The sequence below is a fragment of the Lampetra fluviatilis genome, chromosome 26 (assembly GCF_964198595.1).
Source record: "Lampetra fluviatilis chromosome 26, kcLamFluv1.1, whole genome shotgun sequence".
In the NCBI taxonomy this organism is placed as follows: Eukaryota; Metazoa; Chordata; class Hyperoartia; order Petromyzontiformes; family Petromyzontidae; genus Lampetra; species Lampetra fluviatilis.
Genome location: NC_136300.1, coordinates 12849712 through 12862005, shown reverse-complemented (window position 1 = coordinate 12862005; position 12294 = coordinate 12849712). Strand labels below are relative to the sequence as shown.

The window sequence follows — 12294 nt, the reverse complement described above, 5'->3', positions numbered from 1 at the left end:
CCCATACGCGCGCGCGCACACACACACACCATGAACACCACACCACGTGTATACACACACACACACCATGAACACCACACCACGTGTATACACACACACCATGAACACCACACCACGTGTATACACACACACACACCATGAACACCACACCACGTGTATACACACACACACACCATGAACACCACACCACGTGTATACACACACACCACGTGTATACACACACACACACACCATGAACACCACACCACGTGTATACACACACACACACCATGAACACCACACCACGTGTATACACACACACCACGTGTATACACACACACACATCATGGACACCACACCACGTGTATACACACACACACACCATGGACACCACACCACGTGTATACACACACACACACCATGAACAACACACCACGTGTATACACATACACACCATGAACAACACACCACGTGTATACACATACACACCATGAACAACCCACCACGTGTACACACACACACCATGAACACCACACCACGTGTACACACACACACCATGAACAACCCACCACGTGTATACACACACACACCATGAACAACACACCACGTGTATACACACACACACACACACACCATGGACACCACACCACGTGTATACACACACACACACACCATGGACACCACACCACGTGTATGCACACACACACCATGAACAACACACCACGTGTACACACACACACATCATGAACAACACACCACGTGTACACACACACACACACCATGAACAACACACCACGTGTACACACACGCACACACCATGAACAACACACCACGTGTACACACACGCACACACCATGAACAACACACCACGTGTACACACACGCACACACCATGAACAACACACCACGTGTACACACACACGCACACACCACGTGTACACACACACAATGAACAACACACCACGTGTACACACACACAATGAACAACACACCACGTGTACACACACACACACACACAATGAACAACACACCACGTGTATATACACACACACACCACGTGTACACACACACCATGAACACCGCACGTGTATACACACGCACACACACCATGAACAACACACGTGTATACACACGCACACACACCATGAACACACGTGTATACACACACACCATGAACAACACACCACGTGTATACACACACCCCACGTGCACACTACACCATATGTAGAACAGCACACACACAGCACTAAGCGCTCACGTGTACATAAGCGCTCACTTCACGTGAACTCTACACTACGTGTAAACACACACACAGGACGTACACACGCACACACAAACACGTGGACACACACAAAAAAAACACACCTCACAAATACTGTGTATACAAATACAAAGATCCCCCGTATAGCCTGAACAGACTGTTGGGGCAAGTGCTGTAAGCGAGTAGCACCTATTAAGGCCGAGACGGCACACGCCCGGTCGCCTTTGTCTCCCCAGTGACGATGTATACACACCGCACCAGGTACTTATTTGATGCCGAGTCGACCTAGGGGAGGTCCAGGACCACTTCAGATAATCGTCACTGGTGTTGGCCTTGAGCGGGAATCGAACTCGGCTCTCCGGGTTCGTAGCGCAGCGTAGCGCTAACGGCAGCACATAGAGATAACAACAAAGCTCCCCCGTGTAGCCTTAACAGACTGTAGGTTAAAAGCCGGCACGGCACACGAGGGGGCGGGTGGCCAACACCACGCCCGGCCGCCTTTGTCTCTCGAGTGACTAGGTTCAGATAATCGTCAACGGTGTTGGCTGCATATATAGACACGCACACGTGTACACACCACTCTCGTGTACACACTCACACAATCAGTTCACCTGTACACACCACCCTCGTTGTACATGCACACTCACAATCAGTGCACGTGTACACACGCACACAACACCGCCAAGTCGGCCCTGTCCGTTGCCCGAGCCGCCGTGAGAGAGCGCACTGCGAGAGGGAGCGTGAGAGAGGGAGCGTGAGAGAGAGCGTGAGTGAGTGTGAGTGAGTGAGCGTGAGTGAGAGAGAGCGTGAGAGAGAGTGCGTGAGTGAGTGAGAGCGTGAGAGAGAGAGAGCGTGAGTGAGAGAGAGCGAGTGAGAGAGTGAGTGAGAGCGTGAGTGAGTGAGCGTGAGTGAGAGAGAGCGTGAGAGAGAGTGTGAGTGAGAGAGCGTGAGTGAGAGAGAGCGTGAGAGAGTGAGTGAGAGCGTGAGTGAGAGTGTGAGAGAGAGAGAGCGTGAGTGAGAGGGCGTGAGTGAGTGAGCGTGAGTGAGAGTGAGAGAGGGAGCGTGAATGAGAGATAGCGTGAGAGAGTGAGAGTGTGAGTGAGGGAGCGTGAGTGAGCGTGAGTGAGAGTGTGAGAGAGGGAGCGTGAGTGAAATATAGCGTGAGTGAGAGAGTGTGAGCGTGAGTGAGAGATAGCGTGAGTGATTGAGAGTGTGAGAGAGTGAGAGAGGGAGCGTGAGAGAGGGAGCGTGAGAGAGGGAGCGTGAGAGGGAGAGAGCGTGAGAGGGAGGGAGAGAGCGAGTGAGAGAGAGTGAGTGAGAGAGAGAGGGAGCGTGAGAGGGAGAGAGCGTGAGTGAGAGAAAGTGTGAGTGAGAGAGCGTGAGAGAGGGAGCGTGAGAGGGAGAGTGAGGGCGTGAGTGAGTGTGAGTGAGCGAGTGAGTGAGTGAGCGGGAGCGAGTGAGTGAGCGAGTGAGTGTGAGTGAGAGGGAGCGAGAGAGTGTGAGTGAGATGGAGCGAGTGAGAGGGAGCGAGTGAGTGAGTGAGCGGGAGCGAGTGAGTGAGCGAGTGAGTGTGAGTGAGAGGGAGCGAGAGAGCGTGAGTGAGAGGGAGCGAGAGAGTGTGAGTGAGAGGGAGCGAGTGAGTGAGTGAGCGGGAGCGAGTGAGTGAGCTAGAGGGAGCGAGAGAGTGTGAGCTAGAGGGAGCGAGAGAGTGTGAGTGAGAGGGAGCGAGAGAGTGTGAGCTAGAGGGAGCGAGAGAGTGTGAGTGAGAGGGAGCGAGAGAGCGTGAGTGAGAGTGAGAGGGAGCGAGAGAGTGTGAGTGAGAGGGAGCGAGTGAGTGAGTGAGCGGGAGCGAGTGAGTGAGCTAGAGGGAGCGAGAGAGTGTGAGTGTGAGTGAGATGGAGCGAGAGAGCGTGAGTGTGAGTGAGATGGAGCGAGAGAGTGTGAGTGAGTGAAAGGGAGCGAGTGAGTGAGAGAGCGTGAGTGTGAGGACGAGAGAGGAGGGATGACTCAGGAGGGCCTAATGCACGGCGGCGATGGCGAGTGGGCGAGCCCCCTGAATACTGTGGCTGATTTTCATATCGATCGTGCGATGAGCGCGGCCACCGAGAGCGCCGGCGGTTAATCACCGCGCACGGGAACGCGCGGGGCGCGTGGCGTTTGTTTAGCCATTGAATGGGGGCTCGCCCCCCCCCCCATCTTCCACTTCCAACTGAACGTCGAAAGATTTTGGGGAGCATTGTTATGTTAATTTTAGAGAGAGCGAACTCACTCCCTGCACCCCCACACCCATCCCGCGAGCTGAAGAGCGTCCAGCGAGGGACACCTCGGAAGCCCCTGGGCGCCCGCGCTCGAAGGCCGCCTGGCCACGTGCGCCCGTGCCGAGCGAGGTGTCCCGGTGTCGGCGTCTCGTGAAAATAAAAACAAATGGGGGGTGGGAGGGTGGTTTGTCGATGTTGCGATTGAAGCGCTCGCTTCTCCCGTCTGAGGTTTTCGGGGATTTGTTACCGCCGTTGCTTGGTGTTGTTGTTCGCCACGATGTCCCCACGTTTTCGTATCTATGTGATATGTCTCGGGAGGGGGGGAGGCATCTTCGGGGAACAAAATCCCCAGCACGTGGGAGTAAAACGTCGGGACATCGTGCCGAACGGACACTAGGGCCGCACACCCCGTGGTGATCGAGTCAACAACTTTCCCCAATCCCAACGAAGCGGCGAGTCGCCCGCCGCAGGAGATGATGGGGAGCAAAGCCTTCAAGGACTCGGCTCTCTCTTTCTCTCTCACCGATGGTGGAGTTCGTCGAGAAGTGACCACGCGGAGGAGCAGACCCCCGCTACGCGTTCCCAGCAAATCGGTATAGACAGAAACAGTTGGCGTCGAGCAAAGTCTAAAAATGCGACAATCGACAAAAAATGCCGCAGATTATGATGTAAATTTGTGCAACACTTAACCATCGTAATGAGAGCCCAGCGGTAAGTTGGGCAGTGCCTGGGCTGTCCGCTCTGCACTCAACCGGTGAAGCCACCAGAACGAGCCTGAGAAGGTCCACGAGAGGCGAGCTCGCCACCACACTGCTTTGTCACGGCGACTACAAAGCGAGGAGCCTGGAAGCCCCTGTGACACTCACTCCCAGGGAGTGCACGGGAGGGAGGGAGGGGGCTCGCAGCAAAGTGAGCACTAACAGAGTCGAACAATGCGCACGCCGGCCAGGCCCTGCATGCGATCGATGCCCTAGAGCGGGCGACGCGACACAAGCAAACAGCGACAAGTCCAACGCCACGCACGAGCGCAGGCCTCGCGTTTTCTCACACGCACGCACACACGCACGTGTCCGTTCCCTGGAGCCGTGCACTCCCTGCCCACGTCCCGTGGCGTCTAACCAAACCGTGCGTTCTTGCTGATAGAGCAGAACACTAGAGAGTTAAACCCTGGAGTGACAGTCTGCAGCTAATGACATCGCAGCAGCAACAATCATTTCACATCCGAGGCCTCCGCGCGATCTTTGCCCTGGCATCACGGGCAGCAGCAGCAGCGACATCACGGGCAGCAGCAGCGGCAGCGCCGCTCCCCGCACGCGCGGCCGGGTCTCGGCGTCTCTAACCCGCCCGGTCCCTCCGGACTGGGCCCCTCTCCCCACGGGGGGGGGGGGGGGCGACCCTTTTGACGCTGGATAGTAGAGGTCAGTCGGTCAGCGAGTGAGTCAGTCGGGCGGGGGGTCCCCCCCCGCAGTCTAAAACTGCATCGACAAATGGAACAACACAAAAAATCCACTCGACGTCAGCCGAGCGGCGTTTGACTCGGCCATGCGGCCAGCTCCACGCCACGCCACGGCGGAGTGGCTGTGGCTCAAGCGAACGCGGCACACACACTCGGTCCCCGCTCAGAAGAGGAAAAAAGAGAAGAGGGGAAAAAAACCCCACATCATTTGTCCATTTATCCCTCCATTTTACTTCCAATCTCCCCGACTGCCACTACATTTCGGTGCCACTGACAATTTGGGGGAATACAATGCAGAAGGCACTTTCCCCTAAACTATAGATCTATCGATCCCCCAGCTCGCTCCCAGAGCATCGAGAGCAGTTGCCAATCCGTGCTGCAAGAGGCGCCGGCGTCGGCGTATCTGAGCGATCGTGCACAACACACGGGGCGAAGTCAACCCCCGCGCTATATAGCGTCTAGCTCTGCCCCTGCCAAGAAGCTCCGAGGCTGGAGACCCGAAAACCCATTCAGCTAAGAACTTGAGGGAGAAAAATCATCGTAAAAAGTAAAGCCGATGCGATCGTTGGGTCTCCGCGCTGACACCCCGCCGCGATCGATCGGCCTCTTACCGGCGGCGCACGGCTGGGCGAGCGCTCCTCCCTGGGCCGCCCGGCTCACAGCTCGCTGTGCTCCCGGGCCGCGCTCGCCTCGGACGCGCCGCCTCTCCGCATCATCTCTCTTTCTTTCTCTCCTCTCTCTCTCTCTCGCGCTCTCTCCCTCTCGCGCTCTCTCTCTCTCGCTCGCTCTCTCTTCCCTCTCCCTCGCTCTCTCCCTCTCGTATCCCCTCCCGCGTGCTGTCCGCTCCCCCTCGCTCGCTCCCTCTCTCCTCGCTCCCCCCGACTGTCGCCGCTCGCCGCGCCGCTCGGCGCGCCGTCCGCGGGGCTCCTCGCCCCGGAGAGGAGTCGCTCCTCCCTTCGCCGCCGCCGCACGCGCGGGGAAGCCGCCGCCGCCGCCGCCTTCCTCGCCCTGCTCGAAGCGCTAGCGCCGGATTAAACGCGTCCCCGCGGCCAGCTCGCGGGAGGCGACGTGGTAAGGTGGTGGCTCTGCTGCTGCTGCCGGCGCCAGGTAAACCCACAGCACCACCACCGCCACTACTACACGTACAGTGCGCGCGGGCGAACGAGCGGGAGCCGGGGACTCGCAACTCGAGAGCGGCGCGGTCGCACGCGGAGCCGCTCGGCGCGGGCCACGCAGCAGTCCCGGTCCCGTCTGCCCGCTCAAGTTAGTTTAGACGCGAGGGCGAGCTCGAGGGAGGCGAGCGGTAACAGCCCTGGGCCACGTCGGGACGCGAGAGGCCGATCGCAACCCGCGGCTTGCGGCCGCGAAGACCCCCGGGGAAGCTCGACTCGGGCGAGGCGAGCGGCTTTGTCGCGGCGCGGACAACTTGGGCGTTCGCAGCAGAAGTGCGAGCGGCGGAGAACGAAAAACAAAACGACGCGAAGAATGAGAAGCAGGAAATAAAACTTACTCTTTTCTCTTCATCTTCCTTCTTTGGTAAGCGAGCGGCGTGAGTGAGTGAGGAGTGAGCGGGTCCCCCGGTCGAAGAATCCCCGGGCAGCGGCTCCGGATCGCGCCCCGCGACGCCGCGGCTGCCAACCGCGCGGCGACTGGAAGGGAAGTGCAGAGATGAAAATCCGATATCTTTATTCTGCTAATTATTTTCCATGCAAAATGGCTGAGCGCGTGCACTGCGCATGCCCTCATTACCGAGGCACGCCGGGAAGGAGCAATTAGCGAGGTGATCAATATTCAGTAGCCCCCGCCAGCAGACGCTTTGAAGTCGGGGCGGCGCAAGTGACACGGCTCTAATCGCCGAGAGTCGAGGAGCGCGGAGCGAGAGCGCGCAGGCACAAGACGACGGGCGTCGGCGCGATCGCGCTACGGCATTTCGTCCCAAAGTGCAGTTCCCCGTCTGCGTGGTGTTTCTCGGTGACAGTTGCGGCGCCGGTGCTTAGGCAAAGTACGCGGATCGGCAATGGCACGCGGCGCAGTGTCCGGCCAAGCGTCCACCCTCACTCATCTCCGAGCGAGCGTCTAGTCGCCCAGGTGCATCTATAGGGGGCTTCGGTTGTGACGAGGGTTATTATTTTTTATTTTGTGTCATTCGCGTTCTACAGTAATTGTCGCCTGCTAACTACGCCCTGCTTGGAATGCGTTTAAAGCTTCAGCGGCGAGGCTCGCGTTAAGGGGGAATTGGCTCTTCCCACAGCTTCGTTTTCACAGTAGAAATTGAACACGGGGGGGGGGGGGGGTGTGAAGATACCTACTACTCTGACACTCTTTGTGGCGTGTCTCTCGCCCTCTAATACACAAGCACCGTCGCCTTGGCGGCGGTGGCCACTACCACCCCGCCAGCGTCCAGGCCACGACCCGAGAGACGGATCACCCGGCACGGATCACCCGGCACGGAGCGCGGCCGCACAGGCACCCAATCTTGTTTAGGCACAAACGCGAGCGTTGATTTATTTAAAGTCGCCCTTATATCTACCCCCCCCCCCCCCCAGACGTGTATTTCGCATATTTTCAGTACCGAATATTGACCCAAATTTCCCTCAAAAATGCGACGCTAATTTATATTTTTTTATTGGAATAATAATTATGTAAAAAAAACACGAGTAACACAAAAGGTGACACAGGCGTCCGCGGCAATAACAACAACATTCGGGGGCCGCTTTACATTTGCAGGTCTCATTGTAAGGTGCAATGCGAGATGTTGGCTAATGTTTACGTGACTTGAAGTGACGTTGTCGTCTTTGTGTGGACAGTGGGGTGCTGCGCGTCGAGTTGTTTTTAAAACCGCGGGCAATTTTGCTCGCACATCCCCCAGGTTTGTAACAAATCCCGGAGTGATGCTTTCGCGAGCAGCAATCGGCCGCAGCATTAAGACCACGGTCGCCGCGTGGCGTACACGGAGGGCCTCGATCGACAGCGATAACACAAAGCACAGGCACAGACGGTGCGCGCACGCCTCGGTTTTGCTTGACACGCTTTGTAAAAACAACAACAACGACGACAACGACCGCGTGTGAAGTGCATTGTAACGACGCTGACAATTCATGCGCGGCAACTATACCAACAACAACCAGCTCGACTACCGTGCAATTCGGAGGCGTCGCCTGCCCGGTATATTAATATCGGGAACGCAAACAAGCAGTCTGCTCCGTTTGAATAAAAAAAACCCTGTAAACCGCGTAAAGGGCTCACATTTGTAATAAACAGTCGCGCTATTTTGCCTATAAACATGCCGCTCCGATGGCTTGATTTTCTATACCGTTCCGGGTCAGGTAGCGATGATTGAGTGGCGCCCTCTGTAGATTCGAGACGAGTTGCAGTCAACATCGTCGCACCTTTCTGTGCGTCTTGGTGTGACGATCACCGCGCAAAGGAGCGGACGCGAGATTGTTCCCTCGTAGAACGCAGCGCTGAGTGAGAGGCCCGCGGGTCTGTGCTCTCGACTCGCGGCTGTTGGCGGCGCGAGTCGGGGACGTGGGGGGGGGTTCTGGAGCCGAGGCCGCTCGGCGCCGAGTGGCGCGCCCGCCGCGGAGGTTGTCACGACGCGAGCGCGCACGCGGCCTTAGCGAGAGAGAAGGACGTCGTACGGAGGAGGCGGCCGTTTTGTTTGCAAGAAATTGCTACTCGCGTGTGTGAGAGCACTGGACAGGTGCACTGGTGATCGAGATCGCCTACTCTCCGTTTTATCTTTAACAAAAAACATCGTGTTTTGTGCGTCCGCTTTGCGTTGTGTAACCAGCGGCACCGCTTCCTCTGCTCGCATTGTCATCTCTACAATAAAGGCCGTCCCCCCCCCCCATCATTCCCATGTCTGTCCGGAACGCGTCGTGTCAGTCACAGCCCCGCGAGGTGCAATAGTCCCAAACAGCGCCGCGGTAACACACTCCGAGAGAAAATAATCGATGTCTTTGGTCGAGAGAGAGAGCGCGAGGGGGAAAACCCCAGACCACAACTTGAACTCACCTTGAAGTTTCTGTCCGATGGCGCGGCGCGCCAGCAGCTAATTTTCCACAGAGACCTCGGCCGGGAGAACAGAATATTTCGGCTCGTGAATGTTAAAGAGGCTTCTGAGGAGCGGCCCGTGTGTCCGCGGTATAAGTACAGATGTGTTACAGCACCGGGACTACGGATGGAAGCCGCTATTCCGACGGAGGCTGGGATGCCGCTATCGGCCGGTAATGAGGCGGCCTCGCTCTATGCGGAACAAACAGGCGGGCAGACACGACTGCGCCGCCGTCAATAAATTAAAATGCGTTACGTACAAAGGACCGGGAGAAATTGCCGTTATGTAACTCATTTCCAGAGCTCGCTCGTAAGATTTTGAAATGAACTTATGACGAAAAGCACCCCCCCCCCACACCGCTCGCCCTGGACAGTACCGGAGATAACCGCGCGTGCCCCGCGCCGACGGAATTGTGTCGGTGGTCTCTTAGTCTAAATTAATATTTATACACGCTGGCCCGCGTCTCGCACGTCACCAAATTGCGTGATTGCACACACTTATAATAAAGGCGCACGGTTTTAATGCGTGAATGCGCGCGGGGATCCGGGCCCCGAATGTGGCCCAAATCTGCGCCTCGCCAACTCGACGCGAGCGCGCACTGAAACCTCACGCGGGGCCGCGGCTCAAATACCGACGCATCGCCCGACGACGCCGCCGCCTTTACACTCTTGATTAAACCGACGGATGGGAAAGAAAATGTAACAAAAAATTAAATAACAAAACATTCCTCCGATACTTGAGATGAGGGCGGGACGTCAGCCCACTTCCCCGATTAATTGACGCCGCTCATTTGTTTATTTTACTTTCTTTCTTGCACATTTTAACTAATTGCGAGCCACGCGATTGCGCCAGGATGGTATTCGCCCGGCCGAGGTGTCCGCCCGATCGGGAGATGATTTGTGTTGTTGTTGCGCAATTGTGTGAGCGACGGGAAGGTTTCGTGTAATTTAGGCACCGCGAGGTGCGAGGTGGCCGAGGTGGATGGAAGTTGTTCGCACGTTACCGCCTCCTGATAACCGCAATCACGGACACGTGGCCGCAATCACTGCACGCCAGCGATGCTCTGATTGTTTCGCTAATTACGGAATAATTAGCTACCCATTGTATGTGTGTTTTAATTAAATTACACAAAAGTTTACGGGATATGTTCGAGGGATTTTTTTGTGTGTACGAGGCTAACGGACATTTTATTATTTATATTCGCAAAACCGATGTTGCGTGGCACGCGCGTGTGTGTGTGTTTGCGCGCGTTACACACACACGTTCTGACGCATCACACTTGCGCGCCCAATATCGTGGGCGCGGGGCGAGGCGGCGTGGTGCGCTTCCCCCGTACACGTTTACACGAACAGCTGCATCGGCAGCAGCGTGATGCAGATTCGGTCATTGCAAAGGGAACACCGTCCTGGTGTTAATCACCACTCATCAAGGGAACTTTTTTGAAAAACAAAAAATGCGTAATCGCTCTGGCAGGCTCCCGGGGGCGTGGTCTCCACGAGACCAACGAACACGTCACGCACGAACCCTCAAAACTTTCTGACTCGGTCGGGTCACGAGTTGGACGGGTCACGATCTGAGTGGGCCACGGGCTGAGTGGGTTACGAGCTGAGTGGGTCACGGGCTGAGCGGGTCACGAGCTGAGCGGGTCACGGGTTGGACGGGTCACGGGCTGAGTGGGTCACGGGCTGAGCGGGTCACGGGCTGAGTGGGTCACGGGTTGGACGGGTCACGGGCTGAGTGAGTCACGAGCTGAGCGGGTCACGAGCTGAGTGGGTCACGGGCTGAGTGGGTCACGGGCTGAGCGGGTCACGAGCTGAGCGGGTCACGGGTTGGACGGGTCACGGGCTGAGTGGGTCACGGGCTGAGCGGGTCACGGGTTGGACGGGTCACGGGCTGAGTGGGTCACGGGCTGAGCGGGTCACGGGTTGGACGGGTCACGGGTTGGACGGGTCACGGGCTGAGCGGGTCACGGGCTGAGTGGGTCACGAGCTGAGTGGGTCACGGGCTGAGCGGGTCACGGGTTGGACGGGTCACGGGCTGAGCGGGTCACGGGTTGGACGGGTCACGGGCTGAGCGGGTCACGAGCTGAGTGGGTCACGAGCTGAGCGGGTCACGGGTTGGACGGGTCATGGGCTGAGCGGGTCACGGGTTGGACGGGTCACGGGCTGAGCGGGTCACGAGCTGAGCGGGTCACGGGCTGGACGGGTCACGGGCTGAGCGGGTCACGGGTTGGACGGGTCACGGGCTGAGCGGGTCACAGGTTGGACGGGTCACGGGCTGAGCGAGTCACGAGCTGAGCGGGTCACGGGTTGGATGGGTCACGGGCTGAGCGGGTCACGGGTTGGACGGGTCACGGGCTGAGCGGGTCACGGGTTGGACGGGTCACGGGCTGAGCGGGTCACGAGCTGAGTGGGTCACGGGTTGGACGGGTCACGGGCTGAGCGGGTCACGGGTTGGACGGGTCACGGGCTGAGCGGGTCACGAGCTGAGTGGGTCACGAGCTGAGCGGGTCACGGGTTGGACGGGTCACGGGCTGAGCAGGTCACTGGCTGAGTGGGTCACGGGTTGGACGGGTCACGGGCTGAGCGGGTCACGGGCTGAGCGGGTCACGGGCTGAGCGGGTCACGAGCTGAGCGGGTCACGGGCTGAGCGGGTCACAGGTTGGACAGGTCACGGGCTGAGCGGCCCAGTGACACGGGGGCTCGGAAGCCCTCGCTAATGACGCGGGCGGCGTCGCTCCGTGCGACTTGCGCCTCTCAAAGTCACGGCAGCCGCGCTCCCACATCGCGTGATCCATCCCCACTCACCACACATCGTTCACGTCGTTAGCGTTGCAAGGCCGATCCATGTATAGATGCCCCACCGAATTTGAATGACCCAGAATTACTTTCTTGTTAGAGTGACGGCTCCATACCCCACGGAGCAGATTGTTAAACGGGGTGATATGTGCACGTTGTGTGGAGGCCGATAAATTAAGTGTCCTTGTGTCAATATTTTCTCCCTATGATTTAAATGGGGGCATCAGTATGTGGATCACCATGTGTATTCATCGCCCTTCGAATAGCAGCGCACCTACACCACGATCGCCGCATTCATTGTCACACACACACTTAACTCTCTCTCTCTCGCTGAATATCTGTTCCGGGTCGCTGGCGAACTGGAGTCGGTATAACCACCGCAGGCAGGTGAGGAGGTGTGGTGGATGTAGCGTGCCGGGATGCGGGCGCATTGTTCCGAGTCGCCCACGCCGACAGACCCGAATGAATTGAAAAGACATTTGGATG

At 57.8% G+C, this 12294-nt stretch overlaps 2 protein-coding genes across 10 annotated transcripts in view; one reads left to right on the top strand and one right to left on the bottom strand.

Annotated features, from left to right (window-relative positions):
* Positions 1-12294, bottom strand: part of ZFHX3 (zinc finger homeobox 3) — a 325534-nt gene that overhangs the window by 121112 nt on the left and 192128 nt on the right. For 2 of the 9 annotated variants that reach the window (XM_078868814.1, XM_078868816.1), the window contains one exon: positions 6464-6602. The exons of 1 other annotated variant lie outside the window; for it this stretch is intronic. The gene's annotated coding sequence lies outside the window, so the exon portion shown is untranslated. Of the gene's footprint in view, positions 1-5564; positions 5753-6463; positions 6603-6702; positions 7560-8266; positions 8947-8970; positions 9256-12294 lie in introns of those variants that run through there. 6 more of the 9 variants (XM_078868813.1, XM_078868811.1, XM_078868812.1 and 3 more) reach the window with 6 other exon arrangements.
* LOC144942154 (uncharacterized) overlaps positions 1-12294 on the top strand; it is a 35696-nt gene that overhangs the window by 10777 nt on the left and 12625 nt on the right. The window contains exons 6-7 of the mRNA XM_078868915.1: positions 3544-3647; positions 5587-6060. Coding sequence (XP_078725041.1) covers positions 3544-3647; positions 5587-6060 — 578 coding nt within the window. The remainder of the gene's footprint in view (positions 1-3543; positions 3648-5586; positions 6061-12294) is intronic.